Below are 25,655 nucleotides of genomic sequence, written 5' to 3'. Positions count from 1 at the left end.
ACAAGATGTATAAAAGTGGGGACAACGGGCAACCCTGCCTAGTCCCCCTCTCCAGTCGAAATACTGAGAAGGGACAACCATTAACTAGCACCGCTGCCGCCGGGTTGGAATACAAGGTTCGTAAGGCCTGCATGAAGAACCCCGAGATCCCATATCTAGCCAATAACGGAAAAAGAAAGGCCCATTCGACCCGATCAAATGCCTTCTCCGAGTCAAAACTAATGACCAGAGAAGGAATTCGATGGTAGTCACAATGTGCCATAGCCAACAAAAGTTTGCGTACATTATGTCCCACCTGCCTGCCCGACACAAAACCGACCTGATCCTCCTGTATCAAGGTGGGTAAATAAGGAGCCAGGCGGTCCGCTAACAATTTGGCCAGTATTTTTAAGTCCACATTAATAAGGGAAATAGGGCGGTAGGACTCGACCAGGCTATGGTCCTTTCCCGGCTTAGGCAGAACTGTAATAAGAGCCTGATTAGCCAGCTCGGGAAAGGAGCCATGTTCAATGGCCTGATTAAAATAGCGACAAAGCGGGTCCACAATGTAGCCACTAAGAAGCCTGAAAAATTCACCACTGAACCCATCGGGTCCCGGAGACTTACCCAGGGGAAGCCTCTTCACAACACCAAGAACCTCTTCCCGAGAAATAGGGAGATTCAAAACCTCACTAGCGGCAGCCGTCAAGATGGGTAATGTCAGAGAATCAAGGAAGTCCTCAATCAACTAAGCCTTATCCACGACCTCTGCCGTGTATAGTGTTTGATAATATTGAACAAAAAGGGCCTCCAGCTGCGATTGCTGAGTCACAAGCTGTCCCGGAGCAGAGTGCAGGGAAGAGATCAAAGTAGGACCTCTCCAACCCTTAGTCAAATTGGCAAGCATTCGGCCAGGCCTATTACCAAACCTATGAAATTTATATTTAGAATGAAATAAAGAATTATGCGCCCGCTCATGCAATAAGGTATTGAAAGCCGTCTGGGCAGTATAAAAGTCATGCCGATGTTGTGCAGTGGGAGAACGAATATGCAACTGACAGCTGATTTTAACCCTCAGTTCCAAATCCAAAATCTTAGAAGCTAAAATCTTACGCTTACAGGAGCTATATTCTATAATGGCCCCCCGCAACACCGCCTTAGCCGTACTCCAAAAAAGGTCCCCATCCTCCACATGCTCCCCATTGAATGAAACAAAATCTCTCCAGGACTTGATGAGAAAGGAGGAAAAATCGGGGTCATGATAGAGAGCTGCAGGAAATCTCCATCTATATCCACCCCCCCGAGCCCCCCCCCCCCCCCAGCAGCAGGTCAAGCCATATCGGAGCATGGTCCGAAATAGCCAAGGCCCCAATAGACGCCCCAGAGACACAGTGAAAAGAAGAACGGGAAAGGAGAGTATAGTCAATCCTAGCAGATGTGTGATGTACCTTAGAAATATGAGTGAAATCACGGTCCCCAGGATGTAGAGTACGCCACACATCCACCAGATCCAGGGTCTGTATAAAAGACTGCAGTCCATTATCAGATCTAGGGGAAGTGCGTGAAGACCCCCCAGAACAATCCAGACTGGAGTCAAGTACAGAATTAAAGTCCCCCAAAAGAACCAGAGGAGCAGAGAACTGAGATTGTAAAGGGAGAAGAGTACCCAAAAGCCTTTTGAAATAGGAACGCTGTGCCACATTAGGAGCATAGACAGAGGCTAGGAGTACCCGCTGTTGATGGAGCATACCCTGAACCAACACATAGCGTCCCTCTAGGTCAGAAATGACCTTGGTCATAGTAAAAGGTACAGACTTATGAATAAGAAGAGCCACCCCTGCCTTAGCTTTGGATGAGGAGGCATGATAACACTGACCAACCCACGAACGCTTGAGTTTAGCATGCTCAAGCGAAGAGAGTTTAGTCTCCTGTAAACCAGCAATGTCTGCCTGATGGCGGGCCAGACACTGAAGGATCTTTGCTCGTTTAACTGGGGAGTTTATCCCGGAAACATTCCATGAGACACAGCGAAGTCCCCTCTTAGCTCTCACGGGCCCCTGCGGAAAGGATTAGCAAGCAGAATAAACAAAAACTGCTGCCAGGGCGCCCAGCCCTCACCCCAGCAGACACACCACAAACACTCACTCACCCAAGAATCAAACACATCCCCCCCCCCACAGACCCGCACCCCCAACCTTCCCAACCTCCCCCATCCCCCCCCTGAGTCAAATCACCATCCACTATGCCAAACAGATCGAGGGTGCCCCTTGCCAATAGCTCCCCCTCCCCCCCACATATGCAAACCCTGCATACTAGGAACCAAATAAACAGAACAGTGAAAAAACCAGAAACAGAACAGCAAATGCACAGGGTAACAGTAGGCAGACCTATGTTTCATGCCCAGGAATGCACAGGCTATGAAGATGCCAGTCTCGTGTCCCCTACACGTCTCCAGGCCCCCTTATGCCACCCGTGAAACAGAAACTCCCAGGCAGTAGGAGGACAAGAGCTGGAAAACGAAGAACACACAGGCACAGTCCTCCGGGCAACTCAGGCCAAGCCATCCGGGGACGGGAATCACTGCAGCAATTGTGCCTGAGCCGCCTCACACGTGTCAAACACATGCGGCTGTCCCTGGTAAAGCACACGAAGCCTGGCCGGGAACTGTAGAGAAAAATGAACATCCCTGTCCATCAGCTTCTTGCAAACAGGAGAGAACCCTCTCCTGAGGGATGCCACCTTGACAGAATAATCCTGGAAAACAAGGATCCTCTGATTCTGGAACGTAAGATTTTTCTTCTTGCGGTAGGATTTCATAATCTGGTCTTTAATGGCAAAGTTAAGCAGGCGCAGGATGACAATGCGCGATCGTGCAGCACCATCTACCTTCCTACCCAGCCGGTGGGCCCGCTCAATCTGCACAGGGCCTAAAGCAGCTGTATCCAAGAGCTCAGACGAAAGCCACTTCTCCAGGACAATAGCCAAAGTATCATCAGGCACCACTTCAGGTATGCCCACGAGGCGCAAGTTGTTCCGACGGGAACGGTTCTCCAGATCATCAATCTTGTCCGTGCAAGCAGACACCTGGGCGCGCAGCGTAGCAAGCTCACATTGCACTGCATTCAGAGAGTCCTCTGCTGAGCTCACCCGCTGTTCCACCTCCGTCACTCTGCTGTTAAACGCATGCACTGCCGTGGACAAAGTCGCTAAGGTCTCTGTAACCGTGTCTAATCTCGTGCCCAACGCTGAGACCACTGCCGCTGTGATTTTGGACACCAGCAGTTCAGTAACAGGGTCAGAGTCCTCGGCCCTGCCTGCCATTTTTTCCTCTGCTGAAGCCTGGGCCTTCCCACTTGTCCCGTCCTTCTTAGCACTTTTGGTGGACATAACGGCTCCGTTTTTTCGGACAAACTTGTCCATAAAGGGAAGCAAGGTCACTCGCTCCAAATCGGGTCGCGAACCAAAGCAGAAAATAGTTCAAAATAAGCAGAGGGAAGGGAGAGCTACAGAGCTCAGGAAAAACACAGCTTCCCTGCTCACAGCATGGCCACGCCCCCCTAACTCTACTTTTAACTATGCCTTGTACCTCCCACCTTCCTGCACCTCCCACCTACCATCCTTCTCCCTACCTGCACCTCCCACCTACCTGCATCCGACTTCCTAAGCCACGCCGATTGACTTGTTTATAACTTCTCTATCTCCTTCTTGCCTGCTCCCGACTCACTAAGTTATATTGATTGATTGACTTATTTGTAAATTTTGCTGTAGATGTACAGTCTCTTGTCATGTAAACCGCTCTGAACTATTCTGGTACTGCGGTATACAAAAATAAAGTTATTATTATTATTATTATTATTATTATTATTATTATTATTATGCGTCTCTCTTTCCTAAATTCTGAATGTTATTTTGCCACTGTAGCTGAAAAGAGTTTATTTTGCAAAGTACCAGTTTGCATAATTGGAATTTTATGTTTTGACATTGTTTCAGATCATTGATTGAACCATGTCAATGAAAAAGTATAGAATTTTCAAGTGTGAAACTCTGAGCCATCCTGAAGTCCCTATTCCTGCAAAAGAAAACTCCAAAGAAAATTCATGAATGTATGGTGCAAATAATGAGTGACAAATGCCCATCATAGTCCACAGTAAAGTGGTGTGAAAACCTTCAGCATGGAGATTTCGAGACCGAAGTTGCAGCAAGGTGTGGGAGGCCTCAAACGGTGTTAACTCCTGAAATTGTTGACCATGTCCATGACCTGATTTTGGCAGATCGGCGAATATTAGCTAAAACAATTGCTGAGACACTACAGATATCCAGGGTGTATAATCCATGAGCAGCTGGGTATGCAGAAGGTGTCAGCCAAGTGGGTGCCCAAATGTTTGCTGATGAGAAACAACATTGAGTGGACACTTCCAAGTCGATTTTGCAGCATTTTCAGCAAACCGAGAGCCAGCCTTTTGGAATGACTACACATGATGAAACATGGTTACACTATTTTAAATCCTGAGACAAAATAGTCCATGCAGTAGTGGCACTCAGGTTCTCCAAGGGCAAGGAAATTCAAAACCCAAAAGTCAGCAGGAAAGGTCATGGACATGGACATGGTCATGGATGTGGTTTGGGATTAGGAAGGTGTTTAATGACTGACTATCTTCCAAGGGGCCAAATAGTTAATGCAGAATACTATTTTAACTTACTGTGCCAATTGAAGGAGGCATTGAAAGAAAAAAGGAGAGGGAAGCTGTGGAAAGGAGTTCTTTTTTGCAAGACAATGCACCTGCTCACAAGGCTGGCAAAACGATGGATGTTTTGACGCAATTGGGGTTTCAGTACATAACCAGATCTTGCTCCACCTATTTTCTGTTTCCAAACCTTAAAAAGAGTTTGAAAGGGCAACAATTTTCAAGTGATTTGAAGGTGATTGCAGCAGCTGAGCAGTATTCGAGTGACCAGACATCAGAGTACTTTTTGGAAGGGTTATAGAAACTTCAGACATGATGTGCCAAGTGTGTTAAAGTTGGGGTGAATATGTGAAATAACTTGTAAGAGGTAGGTATGGATGAAAACTTTTAATTGCACAGTTAATCACAATTGAATATATTGTAGTTTTTAGTCCCAGAGAAATTGAATTCTGTTAAGAAGTACAAAATCTACTATTCACTGAAAAAAAACTGATAGTATATCTGTTTGGTCTCCTTTTACTAAACCACGGAAGAGCTTCTTAGCTCGGGCTGGTGAGGTAAATGCTCCGCTACTCATTCAATTCCTATGAGCATCGGAGCATTTACCTCACCGGCCTGCAGAGAGAAGCTCTTCTACACAGAAGGCCCCAGCGAGAAGGCCACAAAACAGCCTGTGAGTGCTGCTGGCCCAACGCTCCTCTGCCGGAAGGTATTTATAGTTGCGGTCGGCGGGAATCGGTTGGGAGGGAAGGATGGAGGGTCAGCGGGGATTCGGCTGCGCAGCATGGGTGGGTCAGGGGCAAATGCGGCTGCCTACGACTAGGGCTTATTTTTTGGGATAGGGCTTACATTAAGACCCCGAAAATCACATAATCATATTTATAGAACTACAGATAATTGCACAGAATAACAAACCATTCAATTTATATATAATAGTCTATGAGCCCAGAGAATTTAAAATTGAGCATGGCAGTTTTTATTTTTTTTTTTTTTAATATATGTTTATTAGCAGTGAAAGATATTGTTGTTTTAAAGTCAAAGAATTGGAGTTAAATAGTAACATACATAGTAACATAGTAGATGACGGCAGATAAAGACCCAAATGGTCCATCCAGTCTGCCCAATCGGATTCAATTTAAATTTTTTAATTTTTTCTTCTTAGCTATTTCTGGGCAAGAATCCAAAGCTTTACCCTGTACTGTACTGTGCTTGGCTTCCAACTAGATGCTTTTGGTGGTATTACTCAAAGGAAGAGTAAATGTATGCTTTGACATAAGATGGTAATTTAAGGTGGAATTTGTCAGAGCTGTCCAAGCTCCCCCCCCCTCTAAAATATATCTCTACCTTTCATGAAGCTCCCACCCACCAATCAAGCCCCCACAAACTCCTCCCAACCTCCATAATCCCTCCCAGCCCATCCCTGTTCCTGTACCTCTCTGGCCTGGTAGTCTAGTGATCCTACAGCAGGAATAATTCCCAGTTGCTCCTGCCCTCCCAGCACCGCCTGTCAAAATGGCACCTCCTAGCTTCAGTTGATTGCTGTTCTTCTTTCCTCTTTGGTATTCTTCTGTTTTGTCTTTTTTCCCCTTTCTATAACACTGTTCTTTTATTTCCTTTTGGTCTTATTTTCTACTCGTTTGTTTTTGTTTTTGTGTCTTTATAGTCTTCTTATTCAGTTCTGCCTGTTTTTTTGCTGTAGAGATCTTTCCTCCCTCTCCTGTTTTGTATCCTTCCCTCCATTGGTCATTCCCTCCTACTCCTTAGCGTAAGCTGTGGTGGATCCTCCTCCACTACTCTCCCGATGTTGGTTGGTGTACCTCAGCGCTCTGTCCTGGGACCATTTCTTTTTACTTCTTCCTTTAGTGTTCTAATCTCCTCCCATGGCTTTCAGTATCACCTCTATGCTGATGACTCACAGATCTATCTCTCTCCACCTGAAATTTTGATAGACATTCAATCCCATGTTTCAATCTGTTTGTCTGACATTGCTACCTGAATCTCGCCACCATCTAAAATTAAACATGGCCAATACTGAGCTCTTTATCTTTCCACCTAAGCCCATCTCTCCTCTTCCCCCATTTTCTATTTCTGTGAACACCACCCTCATCCTTCCTGTCTCGTTGGCTTGCAACCTCAGGGTAATCTTTGACTCATCTCTCTCCTTCTCTTCACATATCCAACAGACTGCCAAAACCTGTCATTTCTTTTTCTATAATATTGCGAAAAATCAGACCCTACCTTTCTGAGCTCTCTGCTAAGACCCTCATCCATACTCTCATCTAGACTATTGCAACATGAACCTGCTTCTCACTGACCATCCGTAAATGATCTCTCTCCCCTTCAATCTGTTCAGAACTGTGCTACATGCCTCATATTCTGATGGAAAGCAGTAATTGAATCTCACGGAACTGTGATACATATAAACTATTATCTTTATAATATCGTTATTGTTCGTTGTTATTTTCTAAAACATGCGGCTTATTCCAAACAGGTCCTCTCGGACATTACCTACCAAAATGTACATCTTATACTCTTGCTAAGCAAATTGTATTTCTATATTCTTGCTTTCTTAAAGTCTATGTTATCTGTATTTCCTATGTATATCTGCATATTGTGTTTCGCTGAATGTCCAGCTCTCTTGATTGTAAACCACCTAGAAGTCGCAAGATTGTGGCGGTATAGAAGAATAAAGTTATTATTATTATTATTATGCTCACATTACCCCTCTCCTCAAGTCACTTCACTGGCTCCCTATCCATTTTTGCATACAGTTCAAACTCCTCTTAATCTACAAGTATATTCACACCACAGTCCTTGATCTTATATACCAAGTCATTCCCCTAAGGGACTCAAACCGGTTAACAAAGCATAATCTAAAAAGATCAGTAATAAACAATAGAAGAAGAGGAAAATTCAGTAGATATCAACATACAATTATCTCTCCTCTCTCCCCACATAGCACCACTCCTCCCCCGCCCCCCCTCCTCCCCCACCAGGTACTCCACTCAGCGAGTAAGTCTGTCTTACCCTTCTCCTTTACGTCAACCCCAGACTCCGTCCTTTCTACTTTGCTGCACTGTATGCCTGGAACAAGCAATCTGCCTGACATGGTATGTCGAGCTCCGTCTCTGGCAGTATTCAGATCCAGACTCAAAGCCCACTTCTTTGAAGCTGCATTCAATTCCAAACTCTAACCCACCTGCTAAGCACTAACATCTGTCTTATCATTCCCTCTCTAATTCCCCCATTTGAGCACTGTGTATAGATGCACCTTCTTGTCCAGTTTGTCTGTCTTGAGTAGATTGTAAGCTCTTTGAGCAGGGGCTATCTCTTTAATGTTTTGATGTACAGCTCTGAGTATTTCTAGTAGCACTATAGAAATTAGTAGCAGTAGTACTTTCTTTCCCGTTCACCTAATTGGTTTCTGCAGCATGTACCAACTATCATCCTGCAGCATTTAGCAGTCTTTTGCCCAGTGCTGGACACTGCATTTATGTGCCTCTTAGACATGCTTCTTATAGAATACTGTACATTACACGCAGTCTTGCCATATTTATGTATGGCTGGTATAACTGAGTGCCTAGAGGTTAGGCGCTGGTGCCAGATTATGTTAGTTACAGAAATAGATTTTCACGGTGCAGCATTGGGGTACTTGAAAGGGAGCCCCTAGTTATGGAACTCCCTCTGTATTGTGCTCTGGTTCTCTTAACTGTTTCTCTGCTATGCAAAAGCCTCACTCTAATGCCTCAAAGCAATGGTTTGCCACTTTTCTCTAGAGTGGATCTAGCCAGTCTGGGTTTTTAGACAGACCTAATGTAAATGCATCAGAGAGATGTGCATAGATTGGGTTCCCACATATTCATATGCATTTCATGCAAATGCATTATTGTGTGGTAAATTAGACTGATTAGATGTGCCTCCAGCTGTCCTAGAGCCATAACTCCTGTTATACCCAACCCCTTGCCTTAGCGGTCGCTCTATATGCATCTTTCTGTCTCCACATTGGGAGAAGCCATTGGAGGATGGACGTCCAGCCAAAACTGATGGTAGTAACAGACATGAAATTAAAATAAGTTGCAGCCCTCAAGAACCGTAGTTGCCAGCCCCTGCTGTATCAGAACCTAGGCACCTAGATTTTGTTAGAGAAGTGTAACCTGATACCGGCATGCCCAGTGGTTCCCAAACCTGTCCTGGGGGACCCCCAGCCAGTCAGATTTTCAAGATATCCCTAATGAATATGCATGAGAGAGATTTGCATATAATGGAAGTGACAGGTATGCATATCTCTCTAATGCATATTCATTAGGGATATCCTGAAAACCTGACTGGCTGGGGGTCCCCCAGGACAGGTTTGGGAATCACTGGGCATGCCTATAGGCTTTTGCTTTTATACCAATCATAGACCTGGTGTAAATATGGGCATCTAAATGGGGCAGAGATGCACATAGCTTACAATACCCTGCCTGTGACTCAACCATGCTTCACCCTTGTGTACAGTCCCTTGTAAGCATGCATTGTGTAAGTTAAGCCAGTTTTTGCACAATAGAGCTGAGGTGCCCTGCTAGCTCTTACATGTGTATGTATATGCATATATGTGGAAATAGTATAAATATAGTCAGTGGGTGTGTAAATGTGAACACCTAGTTCATAGGACTGCCCCTGCCTTGTGTTCATGATTTTCAAGGGAGATGTCTTTATTGCAAAGTAGCAGACATGCTAAGTTACAGAGTCTGGTGCACTACAGAGTAGAAATGTATTTCATAGACTTACGTCAGCTCTATAAGTCTAAGAGCACCCCCAAAATTGAACAGACTCCTTGATTATGTCCAGGGAGAGGTCATTTCCATGTAATTTTGAAAAGTTGGCTCCAATGCATAACTGCTGTCATGCAGAGACAAAGGTAAGATGTTCTTTCTCCTTTCCTTCCACAGTGCAGTTTCAGGGTCCCTTTCGCATGGAGAACCCAGTCATGGTCTGGCTGATAGGGTCATAAACTGCAGGGAGACCTTGGAAGCTTTCAACCTCCTTGTTCTGCAGGTTAGCTCTTTCCCCTATGCCCTGCAGACCCAGCAATCCAGGATCAGTGCCAGCAATGAAGTGCACTGGCTACACCCCCAGGTGAGTAACTATCACCTGCTGAACTGCTGTTCTCTTCTGCACAATGAAAAGAATGATATAACCCATTATAGCAACTGAAAACAAAATATGAATAGGTGAATGGTTACAGATGATTTGTTCGGTAACTGAAAGGGATTGTGAATGTAGCTCACATCTTTTTCAATGAGATTTACATTCAGGCACAGCATATATTTTTGCTAAGAGGCTGGTATTAAACCATATCAATTAGTACTTTAACTAAAATGCTGGTTGATAAGCCGGATATTCAGCGCCGATACCTGGATACGGGCTTTTGCTGAATATCTACTTTCAGTACCAAAGTGGAAGTGCTATCTGGATAAAGTTAGGATGGCTTTTTATGCTGTCCTGATGTTTATCTGGTTTATTATCTGGTTAGTAGTTTATTATCTGAATGTAGCCACTAACTAGATAACCTCCAGTTCTATCCAGCCTCTGTTTCAGCATAGTCTACTCTAGATCACTTTTTTGACTTGTGAGCTACTTTTAAAATGACCAAGTCAAAATGATCTACCAACAATAAAATTTTAAAAAACACAAAGCACACTGTACGCAGAGAAAATGTTAATTATCATTTACATTCCGTGGATTTTCAAAGAAGTCAAGGCAGATGACTTTATGCAATGTCACCTCAGTAACAACTATACAAAAATAGACAAATATACCACCTCCCCTTTTACTAAACCGCAATAGCTGCGCTGAATGCCCCTCCCAGCTCCCGATGCTCATAGGCTCCCTGTGCTAAAAATCACTATCGCGGTTTAGTAAAAGGGGGCCATAGTGCAAAATATAGACAGCAGATATAAATTCTCAAAACGGACACATTTTGATCACTAAATTGAAAAACATAAAAGTCATTTTTCCTACCTGTGTTGTCTGGTGATTTCATGAGTCTCTGGTTGCTCTTCTGTAAATCCAATCTTTCTTTCTGCCTTTCTTTCTTTCTGCCCCTTCCCTTTTCTTTCTGTCTCTTTCTTTCTCTCTCCCCCTGTCCATTTCCTCCTTTCTTTCTCCCCCTGCCCCCACCAAGCCATCATGCTGATTTCTCCGATTCCCTGATTCTTTCTCTTGACCCCCTCCCAAGCCACCATGACGATTTCTCCCTGCTTCCCTGAGCCAGGCCTGGCGCTTACAAGCACCGAGCCCACAAGCCTCCCCCCCCCCCCCCGACGTCAATTTTGACGTCGGAGAGGAAATTCCAAGCCAGCTAGGCAGCAATTGGCTGGCCCAGAACTTCCTCTATGACATCAGAATTGATGTCGGAGGTGAAGGCTTGTGGGTCCGGCATTTGTACACACCTGGCCTGGCTCAGGGAGGCAGGAAGAACATGATCGCAAAGGCAACGCAATCGATTCGCGTTGCCTTTGCGATCTACTGATTGATCGCGATCAACCATTTGGGCACCCCTGGTCTAGATAGTGCCAAGATGATCAGAGGAAATATTCACCATCACAGCCTACATTGTGGTCTTGTGAGCTGTACTGCTTGTTTGCAGCTTCTTAACTGCTTGGATTTTTTGTGACTTTTATGTTTTTATATTTAAGACAGCCAAGGACCCTATAAGACCCCTGAGGAAGGCATTCTTATTTTGCCAAAACATGGCCCATTTTGGGTCATTTTTATTGTATGTCTCCTACTCTGCTCATGCCAGCCTTATCCTTCCCTGTGATGTCACTTCCTGTTCATAGGACCAGGAAGTAACATCAGAGAAGGCTCAGTTGGCACAAGCAGCAAGTAAGAGATCCTACTCGCTGCCAGCAAAGATTTGAAAAGGCACTGGAGATGGCAAGGAACAGTTCATTGGGGGGTGCATGATGTGGTGATGTTTGGCACCTCTGCATCAGGTGCAAACTTCCCTCACTACGATACTGGATGCAGACATCTTTGTATTTGAGTGAAGTTAACATGACACATTTGGGAGCATGCATTCATTTCTGCTTTCCTCTAATATAACATAAATCTTTATTTATGAATCGCAGATATCTTGCAGTCCAATGGGATTTACAAAAGATAAAACCAGCACATTAACTTTTGAATTTACAATCAATTAAAACCATACAATAATCTTCAGTATTTATACAAATAAGAGGAAGCCTTTATGAGGACAGTTCTGTAAAGGGTGCTAAGGTACAGTACCCTAAACTCAAATTCTGTAACGGGGTCTAGACACCAGGGCCACATTATGACTTGTCTGGGCCCTAGACACTTTGACCTTTGTGAGATCCTCCCTCAGTGACATTTAATATATGACAATTCAAAGCACAGCACTAAGACTTAATCTATTCACTGAGGAAATATGACCATATCACAGCGGCATACCTCGACTCACACTGGCTCCCAATACAAGCAAGAATACAATTCAAATTCTACTGCCTACTATTTAAAACCATAAACGAAAGCAACCTAAACAACCGACTAATCCAAACTACCTCAACCAGAAATAGGAGAACCCACAAACTGTTCACGCATCCCCCAATCTGAGGCGTCAAACAAAAAAAAACTGTACAATGGCCTTCTAGCCACACAGGCAGTAAAACTGGACCACCAACTCTCCAATTTAACGACCCCAGACTACAAATCGTTCAGAAAAGAAATAAAAACCATCCTATTCAAGAAATCCTTGAAGACAAACTAACACCGCAATTTCTCTAAAGCAACTCGCTCTAATCCTCAATTCCTCTGGAAATGGCCAGATAACTCCTTATGTAATCTGCCTTGAACCGCAAGGTAATGGCGGAATAGAAATCACTAATGTAATATAATTTGAATTTTGTATTGTATTTAATTTATTTCAAAATTTGTAATCTGCATAATCCTACAATTCTTGGCAGAGAACATATGACCCATGCACAGTATATTAAAACAAACACCACAAAATAAGACATCTCATACTAAAAAAACTTGCATAATCCAATCCTTACAGGTATGAAACAGAAGTGTTTGTGCTCTTAAACTCTTGTAATTCAGACGACAGACTATTCTATAATTTAGGGCCTGAAATGCAAAAAAGACAGAATCCCTGTAGATATCAACCCTTGTATTGCAGAAAGATGACATATCCAATAAACTTTTTGTGAATATCTCAATTCCTGTGATGGATGATATAGTCTGAAAGTAGGAGCTCATCATGGGGAGAGTAGACAATTCATACCCTAAAAACTAACAGTAATATCTTATACTTAATTCTCCATTCCACAGGTAACCAGAGTAGTTGGAACAAAATAGAGAAAATATAATCAAATCTACTTTTTATGTATTTGTACATAATCTATTTATTGTGTATATTTTCAAGGCCCAAAGGCAAGGCATGAAAATAATTAACTTCTAGTTCATTTCTGTTTTTTGATTAAAAAATTAAAACATTTTCATGGGCCCTAGGCACTGTGCCTGTTTTGACTAATGAATGTCTGCCCTGCTGGGTACCCAAGCCCTGCCCATGTGTGTGCCCCATTCCCCTCATTGTGTACCTGTTAGAATATCACTGAGCATGCAGTAAGCATTTACATATGTGACTATAACAAGGACACATGTAAATTCTAGTACAGCGATGCCTTGGAATCCGAACTTAATCCGTTCCAGAACCCCGTTCGAGTTCTAAGACAATTTTTCCCGCTATAGGAGGGGCGATAGGCGCTTGGGCCAATCAGGTCCTAGGATCCTGTGGATTGGGCAGTGGAGGGGCGGGCCCGCCTCATTTGGACAGAGGCGGGCCTGCTGGCTGGACAGTGCGAGTTGCCATCTGGCCAAATTGAAGGTAAGCCCAAGGAGGGATTCCAGGGTGGGGGCTTTCATTGGGGGGGTCCGGCAGAAGGGGTTGGGTACCCTCCTGCCAGCAATCTTAGGGGGGCCGTTGGGGAGGTCCAGCAGGAGGAGTTGGGCACTGTCTTGCCGGCAATCTTAGGGGGGTCCGGATGGAGGAGTTGGGCACCCTCCTGCCGCCATCGTTTGGGGGAGTTTGGGGAGGGGAGTCTGGCGGCCGTAGCCGCGTCCGCTATGCCTGGGGAGCATTTTTTTTTTTTTTTTAGAAAAAGTGCCTCCCAATTGGCTGATTAGACAGCTGTAGGACCCCTATAGCTGCCTACAATCGGGAGCACTTTGCAGAGTCAGGGCAACAATGTGCAGGGTGTTCGGATTCCAAAGCAGAGTTCGGATTCTGGAACAAAATTTACTACAAAAAAAGGTTCGGATTCCAAAACGTTTGAGTTCTGGGGTGTTCGGATTCCGAGGTACCACTGTATTCTGTAACTTACATGTGCAATTGATGCTTAACTGTAAGTGACATTTTATACAATGAGGGAGTATAGCACTTGTGTTGTACATACTAGGGGCGTAAGGATCTTTTCTCTTTGCCATGCCAAATGTATGTTGATGCTCCCAAGTCCTGCAATCTCCATAGTGTTAGTGCAGAGATATTAAGGGGACAATATTCAACCCTCAATGGCCAGTATTTTTGACCACTATAGGCAGATTTGGGATCATATATTCAGTGCCAGGCCAAATCTGTATACCGAAGCTCAATATCCAGTAATTGGTGGCTTTTGAAAGTTATCTAGGTCCGGCCAGTATTCAGTGCCAGAATCTGAATAGCTATCAGGGCAAGTTAGGACAGCTTTTTATCCAGCTTATCTGGCACTAAATACCAGCGGTGCACGGTGCTCTTCTTTACCTCTGCCCCAGAGAGTGCCATGGCAGTCTGGCAATATTCAATGTTTCTCTCTGGTTAAATGCATCTGAATATTAGAGCTTTAACTAAGTGGGAGCTCTCCTACCTGGTTAAATCAGGCTGAATATTGATCTCTTAAGCGAAGAATTAATAATATCCATTTCCGTGAACTTTAGTGCTGGGATTGGTAAAACTATAAAAGTTTTGAGAGTATACATCTGTTTAATATTTCTTTGGAACAGGAGGAAGTGGGCAATGACGAAAAGATGTATTTTGGCCTAAATGAATACAGCAAGTCTTTGCAGTGGGGAATCACAAGCCCACTGTTAAGATGTGATGAAACTTTTGAGAAAATGGTGAATACGCTATTGGAAAGGTAAGGAAGCAAAATACGAACAGCTCTTTCACAAAATGACCTCCTGCCAGATACAGTCAGTGCTGTGCAATGATGTAGCTCTGGAAAAAAAAAAAAAAAAAATATCAGAAGTCAGGCCGACCTTGCCGCCTTGTATTTTTTCCATGTTTTGTGAGTACTGTAAAATGTACAAATCTTAGTTACATAATTAGTGTCTCTTTAAAATTCAACAGCTCTTCTTGCTGAAAGCTATCAGCCTGTTGCTAAGTACTTTGTAGGCGTTTAGACGTGCTGTACATTCTGGTGTTGGGGAGTTAAGATGTTTCTGGCATGGATACATTTAATTTTTAAGATAAATGTATAAACCTTGAGGTGAATATTGCATGTAACCAGTTCAAAAGAACGTCTAGAAGCCATGAATTTAACTTTCAGAATAAAGACAAATCAATTTATTTCGTCATAATCAGGTTTGGCTTTTAGATTTAGTTACTTACATTTTCCAGATTTTCTACCCCTCCTTACTGATCCAATTCCCCTCTAACATCAAATTATTCCCATACTCTTTCCTCTTTCCCTTGAAGTCCCTCTCTCATTTTCCCAAGCGAACTCAGATCCTCCTACCACCCCAGGACTTACCCCTGGGGAATAACTGGTCCTCTAGTGGCATGAGGTGGTAGCAGTCCTCCTTTGCTCATGCCCTGTCAGCTCGAGATTCCAAAATGGTATTGACTTCTAGGACAAGTACATTGGATCTCTAAGGGGAAGGAAGGGATAGCCATATGGTCTTTATCTGCCTTTATGGTTTTTTTTTTTTTTAATTTCTGTTTCTAGAAAAGGGGAAAGGGATTGGGACTTGTATACCACCTTTTTGTAATTTTACAATCACAATCAAAGCGGTTTGCATATAGGTGCTTCAAGCATTTTCCCAATCTGGCTGATCCCTAGTGGTAGTACAACAATATGACAAAAGGTGATTGGCACCATTTTGGGGACCCAGAACTGATGGAGCGGGAATGGGGAGAGACTGCTCTCACACACTTTGCTACTGGAAGACCAGGGATTCCACGGGGTTAATTCCAGTGGGGTGGGAGTGGTAGGAGAGTCCAGGTGGGTAGGAGAAGGTTAGCTTGAAGAAATGTGTGAGGGTATATGTGCCAGAGAGGAGCTTGAAGAGGGATCAAATTTCATTTCATTCCATTCTATTACATCTCGCATTTATTTCCCAGATCTAAGACAGTTAATCCCATGACACTTAGGGCTAGATTCACTAAGCAAACTGATCGATTTGCGACCCAATTGTTCCCCGACCCGATTCACTAACCTTCCTCCCGATCCGATCAGCACCCAATCCAATCCGCGCATGCAAATGAGGGAAATGGCATGCAAATTTTGAAAGGCAGCGATTCACTAAACAATTTTTCCAACACTGATTGGGTTAGCTGATCAGAAAAGAAGCAATTGCTGAAGACCAGTTGCTTCTATCCTTGCCACTCTCCTGCCCTTTAAAACCATGGGCTTGCAATGCTTTTAGCAGAATATATAAAAAAGGAATTTTTCTTTTATATATTCTGCAAAACGCATTGCAAGCCCGTGGTTTTAACCCGACAGTGTCCCTCTCCCCGAAACCAAAAAAATCCCCCCACACACAGATGCCCGCCACCGCCATCACCACTGCCCACCCAACCCCTCCCCGCAAGTGAATAAATATGGCAGGAGGGATGCCAACTCCCTCCTGCCATCGCAAATCCAGTATGGCCTGGCTGAGCCGGGCCTACCCCCTCCCCATACCTTTAGCCTGGCTGGGCCCACACCTTCCCCGTAACTTTAAAAATGTTGGGAGCAGGAGGGGTGCTCAGTTCCTCCTGCTCTAGGCCTCCGATGACAATGAACTGCGGCCTTAGGCCATGCTCTGGTGTATCATGTGATACACGGGGAGAGGCCTAAGGCCGTGAATGGCTGAGGAGCCTCAGGATTGGTCTCACTATTTAATTGGAAGAACTTACACTTATAAGTTTGTAAAATGGAGCAGCTACATGTGGAAGTTGCAAAAATGACATGTCTGTAAGTACCAATACTTCCACATAGAATCTGTCAGGTTCATCCTGTTCATTTGTAAATTTCTAAAATGGTTTTTCTAAAAAAAATATATATATATATTTATAAAATAAAAAATGGGTGTTCATGCTGTTTGTGACAGGAAAAACACAAGTATTCCTGCAGTTCTTTTAGAAGAGGCTCTGTCAGAAAAGCCTTTTCTAAAATACTGTTGCAACATACCAGGCAGGAGGGATGCTCAAGCTCTCCTGCCAGTATGTACCTCTAACATCCCCGGAAGGAGGGATGCTCAGTCCCTCCTGCCGCCACCCCTACAACACCGCCCTCCCTTCTGAAACCCTCCCCCATACCTTTTTCTTGAAGGTCAGCCAGACAGATGCTCACTCCCTCTGGTCGGCAGGCCTGCCTCTTCCAAATGGCGGGCCTTCCCCTTCCTCAGGAACAATATTAGGAAATTTTTTTTCACGGAGAGGGTGGTAGATGACTGGAATGCCCTCCCAAGGGAAGTGGTGGAGAGGAAAGTGGTGACAGAATTCAATAAAGCATGGGATAAAGAGAGAGTCTCTAATTAGAAAATGAAGATGTAAATTAAATAACTAAGGCCGGTACTGGACAGACTTGCATGGGCTGTGTCCCTTATGTGGTGATTAGGTGTAGAATGGGCTGGGGTGAAACACTGCCATTAATGTATAATTCCAACTGATATCTTACAGAAGATTATCCAGAGAAAAGTATAGGGTGGGGATGGGGAGGGCCTAACCAGTTGTATTGGAAAGAAAAGATAAAAAGTTTTTTCGAAGTTTGTTTCAAAGCATGGTATGTTAAAGAAAAACTATGCTGTTTTCTTCACAATGAGGGAGATGCAAAAGGGCTCGCAGTAGAGCCACACACATATGTCTGAGTGGAGATGATTTCTGCAGTGAGTGTAATAGGACAGAATGCAGCAAGTTAATCATATCCAAATTTTATGTTTGAGAAAAAAAAAAGGGGAGCATGCCTAGGGATACCAGATGTCCGGGAAAATCCAGATATATCCTCTTTTTAGAGTTCTGTCTGAGTTCCCAGATGGACTTTCCAAAACCTAGCAGTTTGTCTGGGTTTTGGAAAGCCTTAAGCTTCGGCCGCATATGGAGGTCCTTCAACAAGCATGTGCGGATGACATGACATGCATCTGCGCTTGCTTCAGACCCTCCAGAGGCGGCCTTGAGGTCAGGAAAAAGAGACAAGGCTTTTTGGGGCGGGGCTGGAGGTGGAATGGGGCAGGTTGGAAACAGAACAAGGCGGGGCGGGGGCAAAATGGGGTGAGGTCATGCATCCAGGTTTCCCCTTCATTAAATATGGTAACCCTAAGTATGCCAGATGCATGCACACAAAGTTTTGAGGAAAGCATGGCTTAAAATATGAGCCTTTTAAAAATTGTGTACACTTGAAATTTTTGAGAGGCTCATATTTTGGCACAGAAGAACAAGCACTTGTGTAGTCACTTTCAGTTTTGTTCACACACACACACACAGACTCGCACTCACTCACACACACACATTCTCTCACTCTGCCGTCAAATTTCTATGTTTGCTACTATCTGCCTTTAAAACTTGCACGGTCTTCCTTTGGCTTTAAGCATCCAGTTGCTTTCTGCATCAGTGTTAATAAAAAAGCCTCCCCAATAGCCAATTTTGGTTGGGCCAAACCCAAAGTGGGTGGGCAGGAAATTTATTTCTCTGTCTGCCCCCATCACTGCCAAGCCAACATGTCCAAATCTTTCAACCTTCCCCCCCACCCCCCCAATACCTTGTAGCAGTTCTGAAGGTTGCCAGCAGCAAGCAGTGATTCACATTTGCTGCTCATAATCAACCCTGAGATCTTTCCTCTGACATCATCCCACTTATGTGAAAATAGAAGTTGCATAAGAAAGGAAGCTCTGGGACTGACCATGAACAGCGCATGTAAAATTTTGCCCATTATCAGAGACCTACAGAAGTGAAGTTTTAAGTGAAATTGAGACACTGGAGATGCTGGATCATCAGTGGAAGTGGGGATGGGGGGAAGAGAGAGATAGAGAGAGTGATGCTGGACTGCAAGTGGGGAGGGGTGGGAGAATGAAAATGAGAAGTAGAGATGGCTGGATAGCAGGGGGAAGTTAGCTTGGATGGTAAGCTCACTAAAAAGACACTGGAGAACACTGAAGTCTCAGGTGGTGGGGCTTGCAAGTCATTGCAAGGATTTAACATTCCTGGATGGGTCTGAGTCCAAAGTGGTAGTGAATCCCTGTCACCTGAGCCCACCCTAGTGAAGTATAGAGAGAGAGATTCTGAAAAGAGAAATATTTTAAAGTTTTATAGATATGGATAAGTTGCAACCAGCAGGATTTCAATCTAATCCTTGGTTTATATACTGGGTCATCTCCCAGTGGAGCTCATAGAAACATAGAAGATGACGGCAGAAAAGGGCCATAGCCCATCAAGTCTGCCCACTCCATTAACCCTCCCCTAACAACCTCGACTCGGTTCACATATAATTAAGACTAGAGTACATAGCAGAAAACATAAGAGAAGGAAGAACTAATTAAAAACTAAAGTACATAAGAAAAGCATAAGAAAAATAACTATAATGTTATCATTTCGTTGAGGCTGTATTTAACCATTTAAAAATTGCGAGAACAAAGTTTTCAGGAATTTACGAAATAATTGCAGCTGGCCTAAAAGCCTAATGGAGTCAGGAAGTTCATTCCAGATCTCTACAAACTTGATTTCAAGTTCTCACAGAAGGGTGATACCATCAGACGGAGCTTGCTGCACAACCTGCACTGCATTGCATGGTCCCCTTGTGAGGGCTAATTTGATAAAAGGACACTTATGTGAGAAATGCAGAAAGCTTTCTATTCTAGAAATGCAACACAGTCACCTATCTGCTCTTATGAAGTAGTTGCCAGAACCTATCTCAAAGTGCACAAAATTAGCATCTGTTCTGAACCAGGTGTAAATGTATAGAGGCGCTCTTCCTGAACGCTGGTGTATTGTATAACATTTGCATGTACGCTGCAGCTCCATTTTTTCGTCTTCTAAACTATACCCCAGGAATGCCTCTGTTATAGTGGGCACATTTGTGTGCCTCTTTATTACACGCACATGAGGTCACATAATTTCCTAAAGGCCCTTTAGAATTACCTTATAAAATTGCCCCCGCACTCAGAAGGAGAGAAAATACCATCCCACGTGCCACAAAAAGCACAAAAAATTAAATTTTAGACTCCACTAATGGATGTTAACGCTATATCCTAGCTCTGTGCAACCCTGGAGAAATATGCCAAACCGTATGACTTAAATCAGCTTGGGTAGTAAACTTCTTAAGTGAGGCTGGGTCTCTTACCATTTCATTTTTTGCAGCATTTTTAGTTATTTGAAAGCAGACACAAAAGAGTGGTTATGCCTTACTACACTGGGGCACAGTTTCTCCTACTGATATCCCTGTTTAGTCTTTTTAAATCTGTAGGCATTGAGTGATTCTCCTACTCTAGCTAACCCTGACCATTCAGTTAAATAGCACTCTTATCTGAGAATTTGAAAAAGTGCTGATGAACTAGAAAGATGCTGAATGTTTGACCATGGCAGTCTTCAAATCTGCAGTAAGCTATCTCAAGCCTCTTATCTAGTGCTGTTACCGTAGAAATTTCATTGTTTTGATATGATAAGGTTTGTTTTCAGGACAAGATGTTTTGCTGGCTGAAAATGTTTATGTTCTCTGTAAGGTATCCTAGGTTGCACAGCATGGTGGTTCGCTGCTACCTTCTTATCCAGCAGTATTCGGAAGCCCTGATGGCTCTCACAAGCGTGACATCCCTTAGAGACCATACCACACCAGAGACGCTCAGCATCATGGATGATCTCATCACGTCACCTGGGAAGAACAAGAGTGGACGAGGCCATATGTTGGTCATTCGAGTTCCCTCTGTGCAGCTGGCAATATTGTCAAAGGAAAGGTTGCAGGAAGTACGAGACAAACTTGGCCTGCGATACCGCTTTGAGATCATTCTTGGGAACCCAGCTTCAGAACTTAACGTGGATCAGCACTTTGTGACACGATTAAAGGTTTGCAATAAGCACATTTCATTTGAGGCATTGTATCCCCTGTCCTCTGTATTTTAAATGATCACCCAAGATGCATGAGATCTGGAAGGGATATTTAAGCAAGGGATCAAGAATTTAGTACCTTTCAATGACAGGCTGGAATTGTCCATATTGAAGTTGATTTTATAACAAGATTTTTTTGTGAGAAGTCCAAAATGGCATCTATTTTAAGCTTGTTTTACAAGGTAACATAGGTGTCTTTGTAAAATTGGTTGAGGAACAAAACAGAGGAAAACAAAACCACAAACACAAGTATGCAAAAGACAGAATGGAATTGTCCAAATCAGAATGATATACACCAATAATAGTGTTCTCCAACTTTTCTGATAATATAAGAAACTTTATTCTTCCAATGACATAATGATACACTCGTCAGCTGATGTCAAGCCCTCGGTTTCCAAGCATTTCTGCATGACATCCTCTTATTGATTTTTGTTTGAAGTTTGGCAACATCTTTTAGAGTGGAAGTACTTTCCAGATATTATTATTAGAGGCTCTTAAGACTCCTGAGGCAGGCTTGTTGGCCGAAACATGTACATTGGATGTATCATTGTGTCATTGGAAGAATAAAGTTTCTTATATTATCAGAAGAGTTGGAGGACACTTTTATTGGTGCACATTATTCTGATTTTGACAATTCCATTCTGTCTTTTGTAAAATTGGTCTCCATATCCAGCCCCAATAGTGTATAAATTTATACATATTTCAAAGAAGATGTAAATGTGTGAATGGAGTCTATACATGTGCCCTCATATTTTATAAAATATGGGGTTCATAATAAAAAAAAAAAAAATCTAAAAAGTGTCCTAAATGGCTACTTGGACGATCAAAAAGCCTATTCTGGTTGGCTCAGGTGCCTTAGGCTCCACCTGTGGGCGGGGTTTCAGCTGCCTGGACCAATCTGGCCCCATTCCGGAGCCGGCTGGCCTGCTGGACGGGCGGGCTTGGCATCCGTCTGTCTGGCCAACATTTACCAGGTATGGGATTGGGGGTGGGGGGTCGTGGGGTCGGCAGGGGGGGTCACGGGTCAGCGGGGGGACGATCGGGAGTTCGGGGAGGGCAGTCGTTGGGGAGGGTTGTGTCGAGGGCAGGAAGGCCTGGGATCCTTCCTGCCCGTATTGTAGTGGGGGATAGGGGGTACGCCTGGGCAGGAGGGGTTGGGCTCCCTCCTGCCCGATATTGTAGGGGGTGGGGGGCGAGAGGCCAGGAGGGCTTGGTCTCCCTTCTGGCCAAAACGTAATGGGGGGGTGCTGACGATCGCTGGGGCAAGAAGGCTTGGGCTCCCTCTTGCCACGAACGTAGTCGGGCAGTCAGTGTGCCACGGGGCAAGAGGGCTTGGACTCCCTTTTGCCCCGATGTTGTGGGGGGGGGATAGATTCTGTAACCGGTGTTGTTTTTGACAGACACCGGTTACAGAATGCAGCTTTTAGGCGAAGGACTGGCTCCTCCTTCGCCTAAAAGCCCTTGTGTTGAATGTTTGGGGCTTAGCCGTTTTTTTGGTTCATTATGGGGTATAAGTGTAGACGTTGTGGTGGTCTGGGCGTTTAAACAGCTGAATGTAGAGGCAGGCCATTATCAAAAAAAACTCTATTTGGACGTTTTTTTTTATTATGGACATTTTCCCTGCTTCTACTTTCAACATTTAAGGCCTTAGGCCAAAAGGGGAATTAGACATTTTTTTTTATTATGCCCCTCCACGTGTATATGCTGCTTTTGCTCCAACAAAACTGTGCCCCTGGGAATGCCTACAAGCAGATCATATGCACATAAACCATGTTTCACATATAGAAAAAGCTTTATAAGATTACTCATCTTATTAGAGCCTACTTGTATTATGTTCATGACACATTTGCCTGAATGGGTGACTCGACTTAATACTGCTGAATAAACATCTGTATGAGTTAGGAAGGAGCAACACTGATTTTATTTGTCATATTTGAGATAAATAAACCAGGTCTTCCTGGTTTTAATGTTAGAATATTAGTTCTTTTGGAGTATTGTTTTAGCGGTAAGATTATTGCAAATAATCTAAGGTCTTTGGTATCTTATTATGGGGATGAAGCCTGCCTTAAGTGGATGCTGTGGATGGGCATCTGACATCATGTTTCTATGTTTCAACGTGGAATCATTATAGGACTAAAGGCACTTAAATTTGGGATGAAATTCTAAATAAGCATAATATATTAAAGATATATAAATATAGCTTACTAGTCTTTAAGCCTGTTACATTAACGGGTGCTAGAGTAGATGTCTGTCTGTCTGGGTATTTTTTTTCTTTGTCTCTCTCTCCTTGCATGCTGCCTGTCTGTCATTTTTTCTGTCTGTGAATCTCCCTGTGCCTCTTTCCTATGTCCATAGTGCCCCTTTCTATGTCCTTAGTGCCCCCAGTGCCTCCTTCCTCCCCCCCTCCGATGCCAGCCTGCCTTCCATTGAAAACCCCCCACCCCCTCCGTTGCCTCCCATAACCCTTCCATTGAACCCCCCCATGCCAGCCTGCCTGCCTTCCATCCCCCTGAGCAGCATATTTCCATGGAAATCCCCCCCGATGCCATCCTGCGTGCCTGCCTTCCATTGAACCCCCCACTCCCCTCTAATGCCAGCCTGCCTGCCTGCCTCCCATCCCCCTTCCACCGAACCCCCCCCATGGCAGTCTGCCTCCCATTCCCCTGAGCAGCATGTTTCCATGGAACTCGCCCCATGCCATCCTGGCTGTCTGCCTTCCATTGAACCCCCCACCCCCCTTCCGATGCCAGCCTGCCTGCCTCCCATTCCCCTTCCACTGAAACCACCCCCCATGCCTGCTGCCTGCTTGCTTGCCTGACGTCATCAGGGAAGCGGCAGAGGAAATTAGGCCAGTAGAAGACCCGAAGCAGCGTTTAGTGTGCCTGCGATGCTGCTGCTCCTGCCGGGTTTGTCAGCCTTGTAGCGGTGGGAGGGTCAACGGGGGGTCCAGCTCCGACGCGTCGCTAGCAGAGGCTTGAAAAAAAGGAGACAGAGGGTCAATGAGGGGTCAAGCTCCGGCACGTCGCTAGCAGCGGCTTGAAAAAAAGGAGACTGTGACGTTAAGCGCGCATGCGCACTCGTGCCGTCGCGACGGAACAGGGAACACGACTTTCGAGTGCGCATGCGCGCTTAACATTTTATTATTATTGATGTAGACACTTTCACATTAGTGCAATACTTTTTTGTAGGACTTCAGAAGTAACATTTGTTGGACCAAAATAGCTGGAATGCTGTTCCACAGTGTCTTATCACTAGTCCCGTCTTATGAATTTTTTAAATACTTATTAAAGTGCAAAAACGTGCTTAAAATTCTTAATACAAAGTGATTGACTTCAGTATATTCAAATAAATAGCTTTTCTCCGAGCATAGTAATTAGATTTAATAAGCAAAAAACTTAGCTTTGTGGTTGCGTCGGGGAGGGAATGAAAAGGCCGACATGATCCTGTTTCGCTACTAGGGCTATTTAAAGGCACACTCCCCCCTTTTTCTTTCTACTGCTTGTTAAAGGCTCAAAAGCTTTTTGCTTACTAAATCTAATTACTTGCATAAGTGACATAGCTTTCAGTACCTCCCACATTGCAGTTGAGTATAGTGCCCCATTCAATTTTTTCTTTTTGAAATCAAACCGTGCAGAGGTGTTTCTGATCTGCTATGCTTTATTTTTCCTTTTTTTGTCAAAAGTTTGTTCTTTTTTGTGGCTTCGGTGCCCTGAGACCCCTTATTCAGGGGATCTTTGCATGGGAAAGGATGCAGGTTCTGTGGAGCCAGACTGCAGCTTCACAGGACAAGCCTTTGGGTGGACCTGTGGGGCCAGCCAACTGTGTGCCACTTCAGAGTTTGGGGGTCCATTCCCCTATGTGACAGCTTGCCTTTTGAATTTTTTAGAGGCTTAAGAGCAGGCTGAGGGCCCCTGGATATCAGGGTGCCAGCTGCGTATTTTCCATCCCTATCATGCTTCGAGGTTCTGTGGAGGATGGAGGGTCTCAGTCAGGGTTTGTTCGACTGGCAGCCTGAAGATTTCAAGGATTGGAGTCACTTGGTAAAGTTTCTGAGGCAGAAAATCCTTTCTCTTCAGCTGCAGGAAAAAGCTGACAGGCAGGCACTGCACAGAATTATGAGTACAACTCTGTTATTTCCTATGGGAAATTAGGGGAGGGAAGGGGGTCTGAAAGTTATTTTTGAGGGTTTCCAGGGGTAAGGCTCAGGTCTCCCACCTCTAAAACCCCTATTTTTGAGTTTTCATTTTTTAATTGGTCTTCACGGGCTGTTTTTGGCACAGTTGTTTTGGTGGCGGCCATCTTGGATTTTAAAAAAATCTTTTTAAACAATCTTTTTTCTGCCTCTAAATCCCTCGATTTTTTTCAAAACTCAACAGGGATGGACTCCTCAATATTTTCTAGAATGAATCCATATGTCAGTTGCGCCAGATTGCTGGTGGAGGAGTGTCCATGTACCGTGGTGCATGTGAGGAGGGAGCAGGAGCTTTGAGCTTAGTCCCTTCCATGTCTTTCAGGGCTGGGAAATTGTCCTGAGTCCAGGAGATGGGGAGAAAATCCTGCCCAGTACCTGAAACTGGCGTTGACGTGAAGCACTGGCACATAGAGCCTGTGGATACCATGAAAGCCTCACCAGTGGTCCATCAAGGGTAAGTTTT

General features: G+C 44.2%; 1 protein-coding gene across 1 annotated transcript in view; it reads left to right on the top strand.

Annotated features, from left to right (window-relative positions):
• Positions 1-25,655, top strand: part of GREB1L (GREB1 like retinoic acid receptor coactivator) — a 415,187-nt gene that overhangs the window by 318,292 nt on the left and 71,240 nt on the right. The window contains 3 exon segments of the mRNA XM_033933926.1: positions 9,596-9,782; positions 14,706-14,839; positions 20,619-20,958. Of these exon segments, the coding sequence (XP_033789817.1) occupies positions 9,596-9,782; positions 14,706-14,839; positions 20,619-20,958 (661 nt within the window).

This window comes from Geotrypetes seraphini, chromosome 2, assembly GCF_902459505.1.
Source record: "Geotrypetes seraphini chromosome 2, aGeoSer1.1, whole genome shotgun sequence".
NCBI classification, from domain to species: domain Eukaryota; kingdom Metazoa; phylum Chordata; class Amphibia; order Gymnophiona; family Dermophiidae; genus Geotrypetes; species Geotrypetes seraphini.
The sequence above is the reverse complement of the archived record's forward strand: the minus strand, read 5'-3'. Positions and strand labels throughout refer to the sequence as shown.